This window comes from Sus scrofa, chromosome 13 (genome assembly GCF_000003025.6).
Source record: "Sus scrofa isolate TJ Tabasco breed Duroc chromosome 13, Sscrofa11.1, whole genome shotgun sequence".
Lineage (NCBI taxonomy): Eukaryota > Metazoa > Chordata > Mammalia > Artiodactyla > Suidae > Sus > Sus scrofa.
In genome coordinates this window covers 207,118,898-207,142,214 of record NC_010455.5, presented here as the reverse complement: position 1 = coordinate 207,142,214, position 23,317 = coordinate 207,118,898, and the positions used below count along the sequence as shown (strand labels likewise).

Here is a 23,317-nt window from a genome sequence, read left to right as displayed (position 1 = left end):
CCTTCCCCGACCTTGACCTGCCTGGGCTGCTCACTCCCTGCTGGGGATGGACCCTGGCCCAGGCCTCACCCGCCCCTGGGTCACCTGTTCCCCATGCAAATGAGGCCTCCACGTTCAGCCAGTCTGAAGGTCAAATATGCCCCATACGGAGATCAAACCACACTCAGCCCGTAGGGCACATGGGGGCTGGGACAGGAAAACTTAGTGGGTCTGGGGTGGGAGAAGTGGGAAACCTGCAGGGAAGTCGTGGGAGGGGCAGGCTGGGAGGGGACCTGGGACCCGTGGCAATGTCAGGAATGCATGGCATCAGGGCAGGTCTGGCTGCTGATGCCACTTGTCAGGCTGTGGGATGGTATTTAGAATCCTGAAGCTGAGCCAGAGTCCCAGAAGACAGGGCGGCTGGCTGGGAAGCGGGGTCTGCTGCCCTGTCCTGAGACAGAGTGCAACCCGCAGCCCGAGGGTCGGAGGCCAAGTGGCGTGGGATGGAGGCCCAGTTGGTAGACTGAGCCCGTCGCAGGTCACAGATAAGCTTGCTGGCACCAGGGCCATTTGAGAAGTGGGGTGCAGCCCAGGAATTGGGGGCAACTAAGAGGTGCCCAGCCCCTGCAAAGGGCAGGAGCACTGGGGAGCCAAGAGTGTGTGCCCTTGGAGAGGGACCCAGCCCAGAGCGGAAGTCACGCGGAGGAGGTGGCCGGGAGCCAGCGATGGCCTTGGGTGGCCCCTGCCAGCCTGGCGGGAGCCAGTTCACACCCCCACCCCCACATGGCTCGGGTCTCCTGTCCTACGTCTGTCCCCTGAGCGCCTGCATCTGCGTTACCTGGAAATCCGAGCCCCAGGTCTGCAGAGCTGGACGCTGGGGAGGGGGGCTGGGTGCTGGTGTTGGACATCGGGGTGGGGGGCCTTGAGCAGAGGGAGGGAGCGGCAGCACCAGGAACCCTCTTTTGTCTTGCTCTTAGATCACTGGTCCTATAAAATTAACCTGCATGTTATTTTGAATTTTTTTCCATTCTTTAAAATTGTATTGAAGTAGAGTTGATTTACAGGGTTGTGATAATTCTGCTGCACAACAAGGTGCATCCGTTATACGTGTGTGCCCACATCCCTTCTTTTCCAGGCTCTTTTCCCGAACGCTGGGTGGCGTTCCCCGTGCTGTACGGCAGGTCCCCGTCGCCCCTGCCTTCCGTGGAGAGAGATTCTGGGGAACCGTGGCCAGGACGAGACGGATCTGCAGACGCCTCGCCTCTCGGGAGCCCGTTCCCCTTCTGTCCTCTCGGAGGTGCAGTCCCCTCGCCGGGACACATACAGATCCGAGGGCCGGTGTGTGTCTGGCAGGAGGGCTCGCCCTGGGCTGGCGCCCCAGCGCAGCTCAGGGCATTTCCATCTCCCCGGGCAGGTCCCCGGTGCCACCTCCCGGAAGTAGCTCTGATCTGCTCGGGGTCACTGAAGACTCCTGTCGCCGGTTCGGGAACGTGACGTCAAGGGAACGATCTGAGAGGAAACCTCACGTCCTACCCTCCTTTCACCCCGAGTACGTCTGGGTTCCTCCACGCGGCTGCGAGTACCGACCTGGTTCCTCCCTCGGCTTCGATGGTCCCCCTGCCCACCTCCCAGCCGTGGGCGTTTGCTCGTCCGCTCACCTGCCGGAGGCACCTGGGCTGCTGTGGACAGAACTGATCCTCTGGGACCCAGTCCTGCGGGACGACGTTTCTGTTCCTCTTGGGTAAGGACATGGCCGGGAGTGAGTCCTGGCCCAGCGGGCACAGGGGAGCTGGGGGAGGGCCCAGGGGAGCTGGGGGAGGGCACAGTTCTCCAAAGGGCCTGTGCCCTTTGGCCTTCCTAGCACGAGGCTTCCAGTTGCTGCACTGGCTCTGGTGGTGTCTGCTGGGGGCCATGCGGGCGGGCGGGGGTCTCTCTGCGGTGGGAATTTGACCGCCGTTCTCGAGTATCTTTTCATGGCCACTGGTGTACCTTTCTGAGCAAAGTGTCTGTTCAAGGCCTTGGCCTGTTTTGTTTTGTTTTTGGTTTTTTTTGTTTTGTCTTTTTGCCATTTCTTGGGCCGCTCCCGCGGCATATGGAGGTTCCCAGGCTAGGGGTTGAATCGGAGCTGTAGCCACCGGCCTACGCCAGAGCCACAGCAACGCGGGATCCGAGCTGCGTCTGCAACCTGCACCACAGCTCATGGCAACGCTGGATCGTTAACCCACTGAGCAAGGGCAGGGACCGAACCCGCAACCTCACGGTTCCTAGTCGGATTCGTTAACCACTGCACCACGACGGGAACTCCCTTGGCCTGTTTTAAAACGGGCAAAATTTTGCTTGTATCATTGATTTGTAATAGTTCTTTACATATGCTAGACACAGTTTGTGTCAGATATTGTGAAAATGCTTTGAAGATTTTCTCTCCGTCATCTCCTGGGGTTTCAGTATCTCCTGGCTACAGGCTGCACCCTCCCCGCCTCCACCTGGCCTGTCCTCTGCAGGGTCAGGACAGGCATGTTGAGTGGACAGGAGCCTGAGCCCCCACCTGGCAGGGACAGGGGAGCCAGCCTGGGCAGTGCCGATGGCCTGGCACCAGGAAGAGCCAGACCCTTGAGTGACAGGACAGGGACCAGGCCCTGAGTGTGTGAAGGCAGAAAGCATGCAGGGAGTTTCCAGGCCAAAGGGGCTGTGGAGGGCACCCCCACACCAGTGTCCTCAGTGCCCTCCCCCCCCCAGGGCCCTGAGCCCCGGGAAAGATGCTGGCCACTCACTGCCCCCCACCCCAGGGATTCTGGTGGGCTGGGACCCTGGCCATGGCGGGACGTGGACGTGGGTATTGACACCAGTGTTCTCCGGGCACATCCCTTCTGGCATGTCCCTACCAGGTCCTGTCCTGCTGAATATGCAGCGGACAAAACAGAAAGGTGGGAGTTCCCGTGGGGCGCATCGTAATGACCCTGACTAGTGTCCATGAGGACACGGGTTCCATCCCTGGCCTTGCGCAGTGGGTTAAGGATCCCGCGTTGCTGTGGCTGTGGTGTGGGCCGGCAGCTGCAGCTCTGATTTGACCCCTAGCCAGGGAACTTCCATAGGCGGCAGGTTTGGCCCTTAAAATTAAATTAAATTAAATTAAAAAAACCCTAGAAGGTGACCAGGGCCAGAGGGGCGTCCCCCAGTGATCACGTGTGAGGGTGAAGGAAGGGAAACCCCCAAAGTGTCCCTCCAGGGACGAAGCTGAGCCGGGGGCGGTGGGGCAGGCGCAGGGCCACATGAGCTCAGCACCTGCTGCAAAGGACAGCACCTTGAGCCCAGGGTGACGTGCTTGCTTCGAAGAATCAGAGAGGGGAAAGGAGACTTATCCCTCCCGAAGGAGACTCACAGATGTGGGCCCTGGGCTGGGACGGGGAACACTGTGAGCTGGGTTCATCTTTTTATTTTTTTGTCTTTTGAGGGCCACACCCACGGCATATGGAGGTTCCCAGGCTAGGGGTCGAATTGGAGCTACAGCTGCCGGCCTACGCCACAGCCACAGCAACACCAGATCCGAGCCATGTCTGTGACCTGCACCACAGCTCACGGCAATACCGGATCCTTAACCCACCGAGCGAGGCCAGGGATCGAACCTGCAACCTCACGGATGCTAGTCAGATTCATTTCCGCTGCACCACAACGGGAACTCCAGGTTCACTTTTTAGTCTGTACATTTCAGCAGGGTTTGAATTTAATGATAAGCATAGATTTGTTTTCAAATAAAAAATAGGAAATAGGAGTTCCCATCATGGTTCAGCAGAAACAAATCTGACTAGGAACCATGAGGTTGCAGGTTCGATTCCTGGCCTCGCTCAGTGGGTTAAGGATTCCAGTGTTGCCTTGAGCTGTGGTGTGTGTAGGTCACAGGCGCAGCTCAGATCTGGTGTTACTGTGGCTGTGGTGTATGCCGGTGGCTATAGCTCCGATTAGACCCCTAGCCTGGGAACCTCCATATGCCACGGGTGCAGCCCTAAAAAGACAAAACACACACACACAAAGGAAATAAAATATAATTGAAAGTATTCACAACACCAATCAAAATATCAGAGAATTGGGGCTAAAGATAGGAAGCCATCTGCAGTGCCCACATTCTGTTTTATTTGTTTTATTTATTTTTATTATTTATTTATTTGCCTGCATATCTTCTTATTAAGGCATACTTAACATATGCATTGTCTTTTAGGGCCACCCCCATGGCATATGGAAGTTCCCAGGCTAGGGGCTGAATCGGAGCTGTAGCTGCCGGGCTACTCCACAGCCACAGCAGCGTGTGATTTGAGCCACATCTGTAACCTGCACCACAGCTCATGGCAACACCCGGTCCCTGACCCACTGAGCGAGGCCAGGGATCAAACCTGCTCATCATGGAGACTAAACAGGTTGGTTTTTGCTGAGCCACAGTGGGAACTCCCAACATATGTAATTTTTTTTAAAGAAAAAAGAAACAGAACATATACCACATCCCTGGATTTAATTTCTTAATTGCTTTTTTTTTTTTTTTTTTTTGCCACATATGGAGCTTTCCAAGGCCAGGGGTCGAATCAGAGCTGTAACTTCTGGCCTACACCACAACCACAACAACAAGGGATCCTTAACCCACTGACTGTGGCCAGGGATCGAACCCATGTCCTCATAGATGCTAGTCAGGTTTGTTACAGTAACTCCGTTAATTTTGTTTTACATGGCAGTTCTTAGCATATGTGAAGCAGAAACAGACTCAGAGACATGAAGAACAGACTTCTTTGCATGGCTGAGCCACCTGCTGTATAGCAGAAAATTACCACAATTAACGCAGGAATTAACACAATCAACTACTATTTTTTTTCCAAAAAGGCAGCTCATCCTTCATTAATCTCTAACACTAAATATTTCAAATCAAACTACTAAAAGGGTTTGAAAACTTGAGTCGGATGTTCCTTGGGAAGAGGAATGAACAAGGGACAGGACAGGGCAGTTCTGAGGAGGGCGGTGCTGCCTGGCTGTCCAGGGTGGTACCCAGCCGCAGTGGGAGGCCGGGAGCCTGCTGCTAGAGACGCAGAACCAAGTGCAAAGCTCGGAGCCCGCGCCAAACACACCTGCGTGTTATTCTGCAATAAATGCACCCTGTGGCGTACATGGGGGAGTCGGACCCCTCAATAAGTCGTCTGCACACCAGCTGATCCATGCCAAAATCATGCCAAAGCCCACAGCCATCCTGACTACACTAGAGATGTGCTAAAAAACGGAGTGAAACGCGGAAATAAAGATGAACACGCCTATCGTCTTGGGGGTGGACGGGAGCTTTTGAGTGCGATAGGAAGGTGAGGACCCTAGCAGAAAATGTGAGGACTCGGCTGGCCGGGTGCCCAGGCGCTTGCAGACGTCATCCTGCAGGTTTCCGTGAAGGAATCTTTGCATTAGGTTAATACCTAAATTGGGCACGTAAGGCATCCCAGCCAGCACCTGGGGAGACTTGCAGTCACTGTTTCAGCCAGGAGGGGGGGATGTCCGTCACTTTTGTGGATGGCACAGGGCCTTGCTTCTGTCCCCACACGGACCGGGAAGGGATCTTGTGTTTCCACTCCAAGGCTCTGCTCTGTGCGGGGGCTGGCGTCCACCAGGAAGCTTCAGCACCCCCTCCCTGTCCCCCCGAAGGGCTTGGCCGCTGCTGAGTGCGAGGCTGTGGGCGAGGTCTAGCTGGTGGGCGGCCCCCGTGGACACAGAGGCCTGCCTGCGTCCGCCTTTGCCTCCACACATGTGATCTTCAGGGGCAGCGATGGGAAGGTCATTCCTTCCCTGGAGCTGGGCCCCCCAGGACCCCCACACTCCACTCTTCACAGGCACAGGCAGGGCGGGGAGCAGGGCTGGACACAGGGGTCGGGTGATGCGGTCAGCTGACAGATCCACCTGCAGGCCAGGTCCTTATAATCACTTTTATTTTTTTTTATTTTTATTTTTTGTCTTTTTTGTCTTTTTGCTACTTCTTTGGGCCGCTCCTGAGGCATATGGAGTTTCCCAGGCTAGGGGTCGAATCGGAGCTGTAGCCGCCGGCCTATGCCAGAGCCACAGCAACGCGGGATCCGAGCCGCGTCTGCAACATACACCACAGCTCACGGCAACGCCGGATCATTAACCCACTGAGCAAGGGCAGGGACCGAACCCGCAACCTCATGGTTCCTAGTTGGATTCGTTAACCACTGCGCCACGACAGGAACTCCCTATAATCACTTTTAATCTGGTGTCCTAGCTGAAAAACAAAGCTAAATGCAGGCAAAGGAGGAGAGAGCAATTGAGACAACGCATCTGGGCCCAGGGAAGGTGGTCTCAGTGTCATTATGAGTGTTCGCTTAAAAAAAGGTGTAATAAACTCTTAGAGCAAATATTCTAGGAGTTCCTGTGGTAGCTCAGCAGGTTAAGAACCTGACTAGTATGCATGAGGACGCGGGTTTGATCCCTGGCCTCGCTCAGTGGGTTAAGGATCTGGCATTGCTGTGGCTGTGGTATAAGGTGGCAGCTGCAGCTCCAATTCGACCCTTAGCCTGGGAACTTCCATATGCTGCCAAGTGCCACCATAAAGAGTAAAAAAAAAGGGGGGGGGAGAGAATAAATATTCTAAAACACTTTGCAAGATGTGTTCATGGACTGGAAGAATTGATGTGTTAAAATGACCATGCTACCCAAGGCAACCTACAGATTCAGTGCAGTATCTATCAAAACACCAATGGCATTTTTCAAAGAAATAGAAAAAAAATCCTAAAATTTGCTTAAAATCACAAAGACCCAAAATAATCCTGAGAAAGAAAAATAAAACTAGACGTACCACAGTCCCTGGTTTCAAACAATATTACAAAGCTCTTGTCATTAAAACAGCATGGTGCTGGGACAAAAACAGACACACACATCAATGGAACACGTAGAAAGCCCAGAAGAAAACCCATATATTTGCAGACAATTAATTTATAACAAGAGTCAAGAATATGCAAGAGGAAAAAACAGTCTCTTCAGTACATGGTTGGGACAACTGGACAGCCACACACCAAAGGATGAACCTGGACCCTATCCCACATTGTACACAAAGATGAACTCAAAATGGATTTAAGATTTGAACGTGGGAGTTCCCATTATGGCTCAGTGGGTAAGAACCTGACATAGTGTCCATAAGGATGTGGGTTCAATATCTGGCCTCGCTCAGTGTGTTAAGGATCCAGTGTTGCTGTGGCTGTGGCATAGGCCTCGGCTGCAGCTCGGATTCAGTCCCTAGTCCGGAAACTTCCATGTGCCACAGGTGCAGACTTAAAAAAAAAAAAGAAAAAAAAAGATTTGAGTGTAAGACTTGAAACCATGAAATTCCCCAAAGAAAACATAGAGAGTAAACTCCTTGACATCTTGGCAATGATTTCCTGGGATTTGATACTAAAAGCAAAGGCAACCAGAGCAAAAATAAACAAATAAGACCACATCATACATTAAAACCCTTCTTCATCGCAAAGGCAGCCACCAACGCAATGAAAAGGCAAAGTGCTGAGTGGGAGAAAATATTTGAAAATCATCTCACACCGTCAGAATGACTGGTGTCCAAAGACAGAAAATAACCTGTGTTGCTGAGGATGTGGCAAAGGGGGCACACTCGTGCCCTGTCGTGAGGGTGTAAGTTGGTGCAGCCACTACGGGAAACATCATGCAGGCTCCTCAGAAAATTAGAAGTAGAAGCGCCGTCCGATGCAGCAATTCCGCTCCTGGATATTCATCCCCCCAAAATGAAACCACTGATGTGAGACGATACCTGCGCCCCTATGTTCACTGCAGCCCCATTTACAACCACCAAGACACAGACACAGAGAAAAACAAATACCATGGACCTCACTTTACACGTGGAGTTAAAAACAAACCAAACGCACTCACAGATAAAGAGAAGGAGTTTGCCAGAGGCGGGGACGGCGGGATGGGCGACGTGGGTGCGGAGAGTCAAAAGGCAGAAACTCCCACCTTATAAACGAAATAAATCGGAGACAGGGATGTCACCTACAGCACGGCCACCAATGATACTGTGTTATTGAGAGAAGAAAAAGAAACGATTTTACAAGAGTTTCTATCTACAGAACCTGGGAAGCTAACACAGAGCTGCCATACACCCGGCCCTCCGCCCTCTTATTAACACCTTGCACAGTGGATACATTTGTTACAGTTAATGAACCAGCACGGATACATTATTCACGAAGCTAAGAAGCCACAGGTTAGAGATGCCCTTGGAGTTTCCCTTAATGTCCTTTTGCTGTCCTGTTCAGTCCTCGTGTCCTCTTCGGCGCCTCTGGCCTGTGACAGTGTTTTGACTTTTTCTGCTTTTGAGGAGTTTGACAGTCTTGAAGCGTCCTGGCAGGTGTTCCGCAGGCCGTCCCTCCCCTGGGATTTTCTGGTGCTTTTCTCCTGGGTGGAGGCGGGGCTCGTGGGTGGGGAGGGGACCACAGAAGCCACCGGGTCCTCATCTCATCCAGGAGAGTGCGGTGAAGTCCACCTGGGCTCTCTCGCTGCTGCTCCCGTGTGGGACAGGCTTCTCCCTGGATTACCCGGCGGGGCGGCGGGGGGCGCTCACGCTGGCTTTTACGGGGGAGTCTGGAGGCCCCGGCCACACCCAAGCCCAAGGGAGGGAGTTATGTCGTGTCCCGCTCAACCCCGCCCCCGCCCATCTCACCCTCACTCCCCTTTTCTCAGCCTGACCCCACCCTCTAGGTCCCAGGGCCCCACTGAACTCCCTCCCGCTTCCCTCCTGCCCCCTACCCCCAGCCCAGAGCCCGGTACCCTAAGCCCCGCCCCCGGGACCCCCACCCCCGCCCTCAGAGCCCCACAAATGAGCCCTCCTCACCCCGCCCCCAAGCCCTCTCCACAGCTCAGATCCCCTGCCCCCCCCAGGAGTCTCCTCCCCTCCCCCTCCCTGCCTCTCCAGGACCCCACCCACAGGAGCACCCCTACATAAGCCCCCACCCTTCCACAAAACACCTCTCTAGGCACTGAGGCTCTCCCGCCCCGCCCTCGCCCTTGCCCCGCCCCGCCCCGCACCTCACGTGAGAGGACCCTGGGCCCCCCTCCCAGCCAGCCACCTGGTTTTCTGCTGGTTTCTGGAAGGCCCTTCTCTGGTTCCATGGCCCTCTCCTCCCCAGAGACCCTGACCCTGGAAACCCTGGAGGGCTCGGACCCTGACCCAGCGCCGAGGCCAGATGTGGAGCGGTGGTCCTGGCCCTGCGAAATTTGTGAGACCCTTTTGGCGGCCCCTTGCCTTCGAGGGGGGAGACCACGGGCTGGGGTGGGGGGGACCCTGGGAGGCAGGAACATGGGGGTGGCTGAGGGGCTCACAGTGCAGGTGGACACAGGAGGAGGCAGGGGCCACGGTGGACCTCGGGCCGTGTGAGGGCCCCCTGCCCTCCTGTTCATGGGGACAACCAGCCCCTGACCCACCCTGTGGCAAGGGCCCAGCTTGGGGGGACCCCCCGAGCCCCCTCAAGGTTGGCCCTCACCACCCGCCTTCCTGCCCCTCCACCCTGGGTCAGGAGGGGTGGGTGTCACCAGGGGAGGGGGACAGGCTGAGCTGGGAGGTCTGCTCGGCCCTGTGCTGGGGGTCAGGGGCTCAAGGCAGAGGCTGCTGGGCCACTTTCGCCCTCTCTCGGCGTGTGCTGCCTCCTGATTGGGTGTCCCCATGGCTGCTGCCCAGTCCTGGACCCGGAGGCAGAGCACAGCATGGACATCATCCTGGTGGGATCCAGCGAGCTGCCATCCCCACGGCCAGCCAGGCCCCGCAGAGGTGAGGACAGGACCCACCACTCGCCATGCTGACCCCAGGCCCAGGCAGCATCTAGGGGTCCCGCTGCGGGAACAGCCACACATCGCTCAGGGGCTGCAGGGCTCGGAGGTTTAACGAGTCCCTGGAAAAGGCAGGGCGGGGGAGAGGCTAGTGGCTGGTGGTCCTCTGGCTCCTGTGACTGCAGAAGGTCAGCTTGTGAGGCTCACCTCTTGACCTGTTAAAATTAGGAGACAAGTGGAGGAAGAGGCTGCTTCTTTTCTTTCCAGATCTTATTGCACATGAAGTCAAGGTTAACCAGCGAGACATTGAAGGTGAGCATGGCACACCTGTCAAGGTCAAGGGATGGGATGTCAGCCAGCCTGGGAAAGGTTGGCGGACTCACTCAGTCGTCTATCCCTGGAACAGGGCAGTGGACCCCACAGGTGCCCCGCTCGTAGCCCCTTCACCTGCCCCAAGGGTCCTGACACTTGTTTTAAGTGCACACGTCAGAGTCCTTTAGTATAGGCATGGGTTTGCACAACCACCGTTGTGGTCTAATTTTAGGGCATTTTCATCCCCCCAAGAAGAAACTGGTAGCCATCAACCGTCACTCCCTGTTCCGCAGCCTTTGGCCTCGCCCGTTACAACCCTAGGCATTGACAAATCTACTTTTTTTCACAAACAGCGTTTACCTATTCTGGATACCTTGTATTTTCGTATGAATTTTTAGGATCAGTCTATCAATTTCTGCAAAAATAAAAGGTTAGCTAGGATTTTGAGAAGGATCTGGAGACCGACGTGGGGAGGCTTCGCCGCCTTGCACGGCACGGTCTCCATGAACACGGGATGCTCGCCCATCTGCGTGCTCTTGAATTTCTTTCAACAATGGCTTGCGGCTTTCAGTGTAGGAATCTTGCACGTCTTGTGTTAAACGGGTTTCCGAGCTCTGTCTGATGGTGTCACGACACACCGTGTGCTATGGGTTTTCCCCCCAGACCTGTGCATCTGCTGCGGAAGTTTCCAGGTGCACACTCGGCACCCTCTGTTTGAGGGAGGGATGTGCGCTCCGTGCAAGGTAAGCGGGGGCAGGCGAGGGTGGCCTTGCGGAGGCCTCAGAGCAAGGAGGCAGCCTGGCTTTGCCTCGTCAAGGACAAGTTCCTGGAGTGCCTCTTCCTGTACGACGACGACGGGTACCAGTCCTACTGCTCCATCTGCTGCGCTGGAGAGACGCTGCTCATCTGTGAAAACCCCGACTGCACCCGGTGAGAGGAGGGGGCCCCGAGGCCAGGGCAGCCGGGGCGAGGGATGAAGGACCCCTGGCCGTGAGCCTGGGGAACTCCCATCCCGCTCTGCTCCACATCCCGGGGTGCGGCGGGATTCCCCCCAACAAAGGATGACTTTCTCCAGTGCTTTCAATTTCCATGTCAACTGTTTCCTATAGTGTAGAGCCTTGACCTGGGGTCAGGGAGAGTGTCCAAAGCTTGGTGCTAGTGATTTTTTCTTTCTGTTTTTGTCGCTGGGCCATAGCTGCTCCCTCGATTATTAAGTAGGGCAGTGAGAGGAGCCCAGCTGGCTGCTGGTTTCCTGCCGCCCCCCAGCCTGAGCTCTGTCTGTGGGCCCCTCCCTTCCATCCTCCTGGGCCACCCTTGTCCTGACAGCTCCCCACCCCAGAACTCTCCCCGCCAGCGGGGGCTCCTGAACTTGGCTTGCTGGGAGGTCCTTCCTGGCTCGGCAGGCTCAGTTTGGAGGAGGAAGATAGTTGGCTTCAGGGAGCCTGTGAGACCTGTCATTGGCCCCCCTCCGCCCGCACCCCCGCTGCCTCCTGCAGAAGGCTGGGTTCCTGTCCCTCAGGTCCTCAAGAGAGACTGGCCCCGCGTCCTGGGCCGCAGCCCCACCTCCCCACCGTGCCAGCTTTGTCTGCCAGCTTTGTCTGCAGCCCGAGTGTCGGGAGCAGGGAGCGGCCTGTCCCCTGCCTGCCGAAGTGCAGGGATTTCACCTGGTGGCTGAGCCCAGGTCATTTCTGTCGCTGTGGTTTTCTCTTTGACTCTAGATGCTACTGTTTCGAGTGTGTCGACACCCTGGTCAGCCCCGGGACCTCGGGGAGAGTTCACACCATGAGTAACTGGGTCTGCTTCCTGTGCCTGCCCTTCCCCCGCAGCGGGCTGCTGCAGAGGAGGAGGAAGTGGCGGGCTGGGCTGAAGGCTTTCTACGACCGGGAGGCGGTGAGGGGCGCCGGGGCTGCGGACAGAACTGATGTGCTTGGTTTGCCCTGGTGACTGGGCGCAAAATGCCCAGCCGCTCTGCGCACTTAGTCAAGTCAAAGGCTTTTAAACACGGCCCTTTTCTCACCCTCTTCTTTGATGGCAGCTGCCACCAGCTGGTCTGTCTCCTGAACATTGCTGGGGCCTGGCAGCTAGGCTTCTGCCTGGGAAGGAGGCCTGGGTGGGAGGCGGGCGAGGGGCTCAGCCAGGGCGGGCCCAGAGGCCATCCAGCGGATGGAGGCCAGGAGCCAGGAGCCGGGCAGGAGCTCATCTCAGGGTGTCGAGCTGTGTGTCCCCCACAAAGAAACAGCCCAGGCCTGGTCACGGCTACCTGGGCTCCTCACTGATTGTAAAGACAGGCTCTTTGCAGACGTGACGTAGTTGAGGATCTCAGCTGAGGGAGGTCGTGCTTTTGTGCAGGGCGGTGGCTGAGGAGGAGGAGGGGGAGGCCTGGGGGACTCAGAGGCGGAGGGAGGGTGGCCACGCCGTAGGGAGGGATGGGTGCCGCTCTGGGGCAGCCTGCGGCCCACGCCGGCCAGGGGTTCTTTTCCCTGTGGTTTGTGGCCAGGCCTGTCTGGAGAGTCCCCCATGGCATTGCTGGACCCACCATGGGGGCATCCGGTGGACACCCCGCCCAGCACGCCCTGACACTGGATGGGAACAGGGCACCTGCCCTTCTTGGAGGCTCTTTCACTTGTGGCAGAAACTGTCCATCTCGGTGCAGAAAGGACCCTGGGCCACAAATGGCAGCGGGAGCGGGCGGGGGGGTGAGTTTCATGTCCAAGGGAGGAGTTGATTCTCAGGGCTGCTGTGAATGCCGGCCCAGGGCGGGGTGCAGGCTAGAGAATGCGGGGAGTCAGGACACACATCCCCAAGGGTCCATCAGGGCTGTGCCTGCGCTGGATCTGCCCTGCGCTCCTCATCTCCCGGTGCCTGCGGGCAGCCCAGCACCCCCTGCCCTTCCTCCTGCAGTCCTTGCCTGTGCTGGGCTCCAGCCATCTGCTCCGACTCCAGGCAGCCCCCCTGCTCAAGCTTGGTCTCCCATCTGCAGCTTAATGCTGTGCTCGCTGGAGGCCAGGCACCCTCTCAGTGAACCTCCTGGGGGGCACGGGCTCTGGGGGTGCCCGTTTCACACATGGACCCACAAGATGTCTGCTGGCTCGTGCCCCACGGGGGAGGGCCGCGTTACCCAGGCCTTGCCGGCACCTCCGTTGCACCCAGAGGCCAGCAGCTGGCCTGGGTGGGGTCCTCTGCCGGTCGCCTTCAGAGCCCACACAGGGGACAGGGAGGGCTCAGGTGAGTCCAGGCCTCAGAAACACAGGGAAGGGCTTCCTCTCAGGATAGAATTAGCTTCTGTCCCATCAGGGAAAGCCCCGGCACTGCCAGTCCTGTGCTGGAGATGCCTGGGTGGGGGCAGGGAGGAGGCCCCCAGCCTGGGGGTGGGGGGGCGGTCTTCTGGAGGCCTGGGGGCAGCAGTCAGGGCAGGGCCGCCCCCAGGGCACGGGTGTCTCCCTTCACGGGGAAATGCCTCTGCTGGCCCAGAAGGAACTCTCCTTGTCTCTCATGGGTGCTGTGACCCGGCAGTCATCAGAACACCGTTTTTCGAAAAATCCAAATAGGAGAGTCCCCTTGAGATGTACAAAACTGTGCCTGTGTGGAAGAGAGAGCCCGTCCGCGTGCTGTCCCTTTTTGGGGATATCAAGAAAGGTGAGTCCAGTGACATCCAAGTACCCGCACTGGAAGATGGGGCTGCCTGGAGCGAGACCCACAGGGGACCTGGTGTATGCGTGTTCGTGTGTGTGTGTGTGTGTGTGTGCGCGCGCGCGCGTGCGCACGTGTGCTAGCGTGGAAGGCAAAGGGGGGCTGGGGGCTGACCCCTGTGAAATGAGGGTCATTTTCCGGAGGTGGGGGACTTGGGGGGTTCAGGAGTACCCAGGGCTCATTCCTACAGCCTTGTAAATAAAGTGACAGAATGAGGGCCCTGGGGCCCAGGTTCTCTGCCAAGGGCAGCCGGAGGCCACCACACCTCTGACGCCTCCCTCCGCTCACCTGACCACCTTGCGGCAGCCCCCTTCCCAGGGCTGCCAGCTCCCTCCCCAGTCACCCAGCTGGCCCAGGCTGGTCCCGTGCTGCATTCCAGCCTTGCCTGGGAGTCCGAGCCCTGACAACCCCTCCACCCCCACTGGTGCCTTGGGAAATCCTTTGGATTCCTCTGGGCCCCGCAGGCATCAGAAGAATCCATGGAAAATACTGCTCGGTCTATGTCCCAGGGGCGGGGAGGATGCACCCGGCTCGCGCTGTGCAAGTACCCTGGGTAGTGCGGTCAGGGACCTCCGTCACACCCGAGTTGTGGACCCGGCCCGAGACGCACCATCGGAAGCAGCTTGGCCCTGAAGGCACCCAGGGGTCATGGCCCACGGCCGCCCAGCCTTCCGGGCGCTACCCAGCCATCATCCTTTGTTCAGTGTAGGAGGTCCTTTCTGGGCTGGGCTTCCACCCCTGCCGCCAGCCGTGTCACAGCCTGGCCGAGCGATATCCGTGTGGGCTGCCACCCCCCCGGGGTTTCCTAACCTAGAAAGTGACACTGCAGCCAGGGAGGCCTGGCCTGGCCACGCACCGCTGACTTTCTGAAGTCACCCCTCGGAGAGTTTGGTTGCGTAATAAGTGATAACGCAGCCGATGTCGTCAGTCTTGGTTCCCTGTCACGTCCCTGGAAAGACGAAGGGTGAGTGCGCCGCCACGCGCTAGGGGAGCTCTGTCCCCACACACACAGGGGTCGAAAGACAGGCGTGTTTTCTGATCAAGCGCTGGTCCTTTGGGCCTGCGTGGGGTCACGGCCAGCGGCAGCCCTCCTGGGTCCTCTTTGCTCCCCAGCAGAGCTGATGAGTTTGGGCTTCTTGGAAAACGGTTCTGAGGCGGGAACGCGGAGGCACTTGGACGATGTCACCAACGTGGTGAGAAGGGAGGTGAGTGCCGCTGGTGCCTGCGGGCGGCGAGGCGAAAGCGGGCTGGACGGGTCCTCCAGGGGCGCTGCTGGGACCTGGGGAGGGGCGGGGCAGCCCCCAGCAGGGCCGACGTGGGGGGGGGCGGTCAGGCAGGAGTCGACCCGCAGTGGGAGAGAGGAGAGGGGCAACTGCACGGCCCCCAACTGCCCGGGAGGGCGCTCAGCCCCCTGCCCCCCTAAACAAAGCGCCGAGGGTTTGAAGACATCCTCCGAGTGCTCGGGCTCCTCGAAGCCCACTCCTTCCTGCCGTCCTGGACGGCGGCCTTGGAGGAAGGGCCTGAAAACGCCTCAGCAGCACCCAGCTCCGGCCCGGGCTGTCACTGCAGAAGGGAGAGGGCCGGGGCGCCTCCTCCTGTGGCCTTGGGACCGGAGGGCCCTGGTCCCTCGACCCCACACAGACACAGCCTCTCACCTGGACAGAGGGTCTAAGGGGCCAGAGCGGTGAGGAAAAAGCCAGCGTGGGGGGCCTGCTCTGCCCCTGGGACTGAGTCCGGGGTGGCACCCCCCCACCCCACCCCGAGCCTGAGAAGGCCCCTCCGTCACGCCCCCCGCAAAGCCCAGGACAGTGTCTTTGCGCCCTCTCCCCCCGCTCCCCCGCTGTGCCCTTCAGACGCCCCACCGGGAGCATTTTGGGAGCTCACCCCAGGCCCAGCGGGGGCCTCCCTCGCAGGGAGGAGGTCGGTAGGGGATGGGATGGTGACACGAGGGCCCCCGAGCAGCAGAGATGGGACAGGCCCTGGCTCAGCCGACACCCCATTAATGAGCTTGCGTCCAGCGCCCTCAAGAGCCATGCTGACCACACTCTTTCCCGAGGGCCTGCGAAGCGGGCTTTCCTGCGGTGCTGCCCCTCCTAGAGATGCGGGCCACCTGCTCCCGCATCTGCGGGCCACCTGGCGGCGGTTCGGGGGGATTTCAGGGGCACCCCAGCGGGTTTCCTCCAGGACCCTGCTTCCTTCCCGGCGTTTCCTGGGATCGCCACCTGTCACCTGCATGTAGAGTGTGGGCACACCTTCACCTCCTCTGGTCCCCTTGGTGCCCCCCAACCCCCGTCTAAACACCCTGAGGGACCTGGCTCCCGTCAGCAGCTGAGATAGAGCACAATGGGCAGATGGCCCCAGGAGCACATCTGGGTTGGGGTCATAGGTCCCCGTGACGGGACGTGCTGGGGGCATGAGAGGCTGGGGACTGATGTGGGCTGCAGGCTTCTGGGAAGTGACTTGGGGAGGGTCCCGGGAGGCCAGGGCTGCCCTGGACGAGGTGCTTCACAAAGCCAGAGAGCTGGAGCTCCCACTGTGGCGCTGGGATGCAGGTTCCATCCCTGGCCCGGCACAGTTGGTCAAGGATCTGGCGTTGGTGCAGCTGCAGCTTAGGTGGCAACTGCAGCTTAGGTGGCAACTGCAGCTCAGATCTGATCCCTGGCCTGGGAACTCCATATGCTGGGGGGCAGCCATAAGCAAAGCCGGAGACCTCATGTTTGGGTCTCTGGGATTTTTTTTAAAAAGAACAACATAGACTAGTCTCTAAGCGGGTCCCTCATGTCACCTGGGCAGGGGGCGCCTGGGCCCTTGATGGACAAAGAGCATCCTTGTCTCAGCTCAGGGTTGTGGGCGACCAGGGTGGGGGTGGGGGGTGGGGGGTGGGGGGTGTTGCTCGCCCTCCCCAGGGGAGGCCGACAGGGGCTCCCTGAGTATTTTCCAGCAACAGAGTCCATGTGAACACTGGGGGCCCATGTCAACCTCTCGGGAGGGTCCCTAAGGGCCATGCTGGCACATAGGAGTCACCTTGGGTCCCCAGGACTCTGACAGGGGTGGCCTCCCCAAGATGGAGGAACTGGGCTCCCTGCACCCCTCAGCCACAGAGGTGGGTCTGACCAGTGGGTGCACCGCCCCCCTTGGAGGCCCCCGGGCTGAGGTCAGCCTGAGTCACAGGCGCCTGGGCCCCACGGGGACTGCTCTGCACCCCCGAGCCGCCCCGCCCTCTCGTGCAGGTGGAAGACTGGGGCCCCTTTGACCTGGTCTATGGCTCTACACCCCCGCTCGGCCGTGCCTTCGACCGCCCCCCAGGTAAGAAACCACGTCTGTTCCAACTCTGGGCGCTTGTCCCCACCCCCGTGTGCCAGCCCCCCATCGGGGATGGCAGAGATGGGGATAAAAGCAGTCTCATTGGGGTGTCACAGACACACGTCCATTGTACTGAGTACCGCGTGCTGGCTTTGGAGTTCACACCCCTGGGAAGTCACGTCCCAAGCAGTGAGGGCGCCCCTCGCTGGGCCCCATGTCCCTGTGGCTGCTGGCCCAGCCCCTCCTGCACCTGCCTTGTCTCAGTACCTGGCCACTGGGCGAGGCTGGGTCTGCCCACCGCCCACAGGGAGCCTGGTGCCCTGGAGGCCGCCGGGGGCAGGACTGCCCTGGGGGCAGATGGCCTGGCCTGGCTGCCCCGCCTTCGCGTGCCACGTTCCTCAGGGCAGAGCCCAGACGTGCTGGACGCCCCCCAGGGTGGTACCTGTTCCAGTTCCACCGCATCCTGCAGTACGCGAGGCCCCGGCCGGGCAGCCAGCAGCCTTTCTTCTGGATGTTTGTGGACAATCTCGTGCTATCTGAGGACGACCGGGCTGTGGCCACTCGATTCCTGGAGGTGCGTGCGGGCCGGGCCCTCCCTGAGGGATGCCTGGACCCCCTGCGGTTGGGGGGCGCCCGACAGTGCCTTTGCACGGCTCTGGGGTCAGGATGGCGCCACGGCGGGTCACATCCTTTCTCCTCCCCTGGCCCCCCCCAGGTCATGCACACTCCCACGACTGTACACAGGTGCAGTCACACACGCGCACATGCGTCACACACAGGTGCACGCCCGCAGACACACACCCCTCCTGGGCCCCGACAGCTTTCCGTTCCTCTCCTCAGGCCTGAGTCCTGGCCATCAGAGCAGCCACTTTGGACCCACCGCCCAGCCCGTCCAGGGCTGACCCGGCCTGTGCCTCCCAGCTCGGCCCCACACAGGGCAGCCCCAGCCCAGGCCCGGGGGCCCCTTTTCTCGGGACGTCTCCCCACGTTCAAGTGTTTATAAACCGGTAGTGAACGTCTGGCCGCCCCTTCCCGTGGGCCCCTCCGCATCCTCAGGTCCTTAGTCACGGCCGGGTCGTCCTCACGAACGCACAGACCTGCCCAGGCCCCACCCCACAGCAGGCCTTTCACTGCTGCTGCCTTGGAGGTCCTTCCAGTGAAACGGTGCCTTCCTCTGGGTTCCCGTCGTGGCTCAGCAGGTTAGGAACCCAACCTAGTGTCCGCAAGGATGCGGGTTCCAGCCCCGGCCTCGCCCAGCGGGTTAAGGATCCAGGGTTGCCGCAAGCGGCAGGGTAGGTCACAGAGGGTGCTCAGCTCTGGCGTGGCTGCGGCTGTGGCGCAGCCGGGAACTTCCACGTGCTGCAGGTGTGTGACCACAAAAAGAAAAAAGAAAAGGAAAGAGAAAAAGTCCCTCTCCCACTCTTTTTTTCAATGTGTACGTTTCGCTTTGTGCGGTTTTACTTTGTAAAACAGATGCGTCTAACCTGTTCCCATTCATGGAGAGCGGGGTTGTTTCTAATCCTTCGCTCTTGCAAGCGGTGCCCCGAGGTTGGGGTGCGCGTGGCAGTGTCGTGGGATGGGTCCAGAAGGGAGATTGCGAAACCTGTGTGCCCTTCACCCATGCTTCCCTTGCCCGCCCACAGGGTGGCCCCAGCTCTCCGCTGTCCTGCCTCTGCCCAGACACCTTACTTCTTCCCTCCTTCGTGCTTGGAATGATCCATTTTGTATCTCAGTGATTTTGATGTGCGTATAAGAAACCTTTGCTCCCTGTGCAGAAAGTTAGCTCCTGCTGCTTCTTGGAAGACTTCGTGGATGCTGGTGGTTTTCAGTTGATCGAGTGAGACTCTCTAGGTATTTGAGCAGATTGTCTGCAGGTCCTGGTGGCTTTCTTTGTGATTTTGTGCCACGGACAGCTTTCTCTTGTCCCATCTGGAGTCACAGTGGCGATGGGACATGCCTGTCTTGTTCCTGACTTTCGCGGAAGTGTTTCTTGTGTTTTTCTAAGCTGATGCTGGCTTTGAGGTCAAGGTTGATAAAGTTCACTATGTTATGGAAATTTCCAGAAGTTTCCCCTTGATTTCTTTTTTCTTTTCTTTCTTTCTTTTTTTTTTTTTTTTTGAGCAATTTTATCAAGAATAATTGTTGGATTCTGCCCAATGTTCTTTTTTATGTCTTTGGAGATAATGAAGTTTCTTCTTTAGCTCTGCTAATAAGACATAATAAATTAATAAGCTTTAATGATTTGTCTTTGCACTCCTGGAAAATACCTACTTAGTCATGGTGGGTACGTCTGTTTTACCAGTTGCCGAGTTCTGGAAAAGCATTTCACGTCGGGTCTTTGCGTAGAGAGGCAGGAGAGCGGCGGGTGCGAGAGGTTCTTTTGGGTTTAGTAGGATCTTCCTTGGGTTCGGCTGTCAGTGTCAAACCTGATTCATAAAAATATTTGAAAAGTTGACGGACTGGTGTGAAATTGTCTGGATGGGTTGTTGGTGCCGTTGTTTTCAAATGGGGGTAAGTTTTCTTCTGTGGAAACGCATCTGTTAAGATGTTCGATCTTTTCTGAGGTCAGTTTGGTAAGTTATGTTTTCCCAGAATAGAAGCCATTTAATTAAAGTGTGAAAATCATTTTCACCAAGTTGAGCAAAGTGGCCTCATGATTCCCTTGCTTTCTTCCGCGTCTCTGGTCATTTCTCCTTTTTAGGAAGCTGGGAAATTTTAATTTCTGACGCGTCCCACGTACAGCAGCCAGGACCAGGTTCTAAGAGGACCTCTTTATCGAAAAATCTGTGAATAAGTAATTGTGAGTCCAACCCCAAAGCACAGCCTCCAGCTCTGGGCACCAGCCACCAGCAAACGTGGTGGACAGCAGGACCCCTGGCCGGCTGCCCCATGTTTGGTAAATCAAAACTGGCCCCCAATCACACGCAGGCAGAACAGAGAGCTTGCCCTGTGCCTGCTCCTGCCTTGCTGCTGAGCCGCATCCCTGCTGCTGGCTGGGAACCGTGGAGACGTGCCCAGCACAGGGACCTCTCTGGTCGGTGCCCGATGGTGCATCCAGGTGTGCGCGCGCCTCCCGCCAGGGGTCTGGACACGGTCCCTGTAGGGCTCTCTGCCACCCCGCCCCTGCGTCCAGGGAGGTGGAGTCCAGGCTGCCTCGAGTGGGGTGTGGGGAACTGGGTGGCCTCTTGCCTCAGTTTCCTGTCCAGCCCTCCCTCCCATCCAGGCTCACCCTGCCCTCCACCCCCTGCCCTTGGGTCCTTTCTAGGGAGACTGCGGCCCAGGTCCAGGTGCTCCTGGCGGGCACCGGGAAGCACCAGCCCTTAATACTGCTCTCTGTCGGCAAACTCCTTATCTGCCTGAAAAGCATCTCTTGGCTCAAAGACCAAGGGCTTTTGTCCTCCCAGGAATCCGCCTCAGCTCTGGGGAGGGGCGGCTCCCTGGGCCCCGGCACCTGTGTGCATATGGAAGAGCCTCCAGTAAAAGCTTTAAAAAGATGTCTCAGCTTTTGCGCTGAGAAGGTAATTTGTAGGAAAAAGACCGGACGAGTAGGGCGTGTTGGCCGGGAGACTCTGGGAGCCCCAGAGCTGTGTTCTCTGTTCAGATGTGGCGCCCGCAGCAGCCGAGGCTCTGGGCTGCGCGGGGCAGAGAGCATGGTCCAGTCTCCCCAGTTCACGGCCGACGCTCCCGTCCTGCAGACCGACCCCGTGACCGTCCAGGACGCCCATGGCAGGACCGTCCGGAATGCCGTGCACGTGTGGAGCAACATCCCGGCCGTGCGGAGGTAGTTCCCGTGCCCTTGGGGTCCTGGGGTCCCCGGGAGCTCGGAGGGAGACCCACCGCATCGCCAGGGAAACCAGCCTAAGAGCGGGGGGTGTGCTGGACAGAGCCGTGCCCGGGGCAACCTCTGTGCCCGGTCGGGACCCGCAAATTCCAGACAAGCTCAAGGTCAGCAGCACCCCCTCCCACGTCGGGGACCTTCCCCCGATTCTTCTGAGGTTCTCAGAAACTCCTCGATACGCATGTGCTCCCATCCTGGTACCCCCTCCCCAGCCTCCAGAGCACCTGCCTGGGTGTGCCCCCCCAACCCCTCACACTCACCACCCCCCATCACTGGCTCACATGAGCCCACAACCTCACACTCGCCCCATGGTACACTTCAGGCCACATGGGCCTCTTTCAGCCCCTCAGGGGTGCGTGCCCAGCACACACAGGCCCTCACCTGCTGCGGGAACATTCTGGGGACTGCTCATTCTCATGAACATCCCTCGCCCAGGCCCCCGCACACCCACAGCCCTGGTCCCAGCACCCTTTCTGCTCCCAGGACACTTGTCCTCTCTCCTGTCTCTGCGCCCCCCACCCCCAGCCCTTGAGGAGGCAGCCTTCTCTTTCCTGAACCCCTCAAGGCTGACCTTGCCCTTGTATTGAACCGACATTGACTGCATCTGCCTGGACAGTGAGTCACGTGTCTTCCTCCTGACAGTTTCTGGAAACGTCCTTTCACCACCTCCCAGGGCCAGCATCCTCCGTTCACGCCATGGCTCCTGCTAGTCCCCCACCCGGGACTGTGGCGGGGAGGGGGGGCAGGCGGAGCAGGTGTCCAAACTGCTATCTTTTCAGAAGCCTTGAGAGTCACCCGTCCTCTCTGTGGAATCTCCCCCCACCCCCCTCCACGGCTTCTGGAGGGAGCAGTGGGCTGGGAGGTGGGCCCGGTGCTCCCCTTCAGGCTCAGGAGGGAGGAGGGAGGGGAGACCAAGCTCCCCAGAGGAAGGGACCACTTTGCTGAGATGATGGCAGTGCCTCTGGGCAGCTCCGGCCTCCCTTGGGCTGTGGAGGTGCCCGGAGAAGTGGGAAAGGGGCACATCGGGAGGCCCACTGCTCGTTTCGTGCACCTCAGTAGTGGCCTTCACCCCCAAAATAAAGCGAGAAATGTCCCCTGACTCCAGCGAGGTGCCAGGCGCCACGTCTGGCAGCCTTGAATCCCCAGGGCCGCCTCACGTGGCAGGTCGGGTCCCTGCTGAGTGTCCACAGGCTCAGGCAGCCGTGCTCACCTTGGGGGCAGTTGGATCCAGCAGGAGCCTCAGGCAGCACGCTCAACCAGCCTTGCCCACAAGTCCCGCCCTCCCTCTTCTGTGGGTTTGCTCTGTGTGGCCTCTGCACCCTGAGAGCAGGGCCACTGAGCTGGGCCAGTGGTCTGTCCGCGGGGTCTGTGCTCTGTGCCTGCCCGCACCCCTCCCCCTCGCCCCCCACGGACAGGCTCCTCCATCGTCCCTACTGCCCAGGATGTGCCTGTTATTCCACTACTGGGCAAAATCCCAGAAGATGCAGGGGGTCTTCTCAGGGTGTTTATCTCAGAGACTTGGGTAATCCAGGGAGACGGCACCTGCCAGCTCCCCACGTGCCCACCCTGGCACCGTCCCTGGACCCTCCGGGAGCTCTGGGGAGGGTACCAAGCCCCTTCTCTCCTCCACAGCAGACATTCGGCAGTGGTTTCCCAGGAGGAATTATCTTTGCTGGCTCAGGACAGGCAGCCCCCCGCCCAGAGCCCAGCTGCGCTTGTGAAGAACTGCTTTCTCCCCCTGAGAGAATATTTCAAGTATTTTTCAGCAGAACTCACTTCCTGTTTATAAATGAGTCATTATACTGTGAAAAAAGACGACTTTTCCTAGAACAACGACAACTTTCCTTGCATTGTCTTTTTTTTCCTTTTCCAATTATTCTTTTAGTCTCTTGTCTTGGGATTTCCGGTGGTCGCTCCAGACCTGTCATCCCTCTGGGTCTGGAGATGCAGGCCCCGCCCCCACCAGGACCTTTGAGGGGAGGGGCGAAGCCCCCAGGGTTCACGCGTGCCGTGCGGCTGGAAGCGTTACTGTACGTCTGTTGAGAAGTTAAAAATATATTTTTGCAATAGTTATGGGTCATCTTTGTGTTTTTGTGTATGAGCACAGCTCTTCCTCCGTAGGACATGGGAAGTGTGTGTGAGAAAGATGAGCAGGACACATCGTTAGAACTGCTCACTGCACCTGCTTCATTTCTACGCGACGATGCTGTCATGACTGTCATTTGCTTGGAGGGTTAAAACCTGTCACCCTGGAATTCCCATCGTGGCTCAGCAGTAACGAATCTGAGGAGTACCCATGAGGATGCGGGTTTGATCCCCGGCTTCGCTCAGTGGGTTAAGGATCTGGCGTTGCTCTGAGCTGTGGTGTTGGTCACAGATGCGGCTCAGATCCCA

General features: G+C 58.4%; 1 protein-coding gene across 5 annotated transcripts; it reads left to right on the top strand.

The window, feature by feature from the left end:
- On the top strand, nucleotides 225–23,190 carry DNMT3L (DNA methyltransferase 3 like). Of its 5 annotated transcripts, XM_021071081.1 has the most exons (15): nucleotides 225–836; nucleotides 1,115–1,276; nucleotides 1,394–1,720; nucleotides 9,144–9,233; nucleotides 9,692–9,781; nucleotides 10,048–10,092; nucleotides 10,756–10,835; nucleotides 10,910–11,022; nucleotides 11,811–11,982; nucleotides 13,641–13,728; nucleotides 14,896–14,987; nucleotides 17,013–17,088; nucleotides 17,520–17,659; nucleotides 20,687–20,866; nucleotides 22,556–23,190. In XM_021071081.1, the coding sequence occupies exons 5-15, from the start codon at nucleotides 9,718–9,720 to the stop codon at nucleotides 22,964–22,966; spliced, it is 1,461 nt and encodes a 486-aa protein (XP_020926740.1). In that variant the 5' UTR covers nucleotides 225–836; nucleotides 1,115–1,276; nucleotides 1,394–1,720; nucleotides 9,144–9,233; nucleotides 9,692–9,717; the 3' UTR covers nucleotides 22,967–23,190. The 5 variants fall into 5 exon arrangements, with proteins under 5 accessions (XP_020926740.1, XP_020926741.1, XP_020926743.1 ...); XM_021071082.1 differs by lacking the exon at nucleotides 225–836 and having other exon boundaries at nucleotides 932–1,276; XM_021071084.1 differs by lacking the exons at nucleotides 225–836; nucleotides 1,115–1,276; nucleotides 1,394–1,720 and having other exon boundaries at nucleotides 9,055–9,233; nucleotides 20,781–20,866; nucleotides 22,559–22,762.

Coding starts and splice junctions, on each gene's coding strand:
- DNMT3L (XM_021071081.1), top strand. CDS start 9,718: ATGGACATCATCCTGGTGGGATCCAGCGAGCTGCCATCCCCACGGCCA. Junction 10,836..10,909: donor GGATGTGCGCTCCGTGCAAG/GTAAGCGGGGGC, acceptor TGCCTCGTCAAG/GACAAGTTCCTGGAGTGCCT. Junction 11,983..13,640: donor CTTTCTACGACCGGGAGGCG/GTGAGGGGCGCC, acceptor AAATCCAAATAG/GAGAGTCCCCTTGAGATGTA.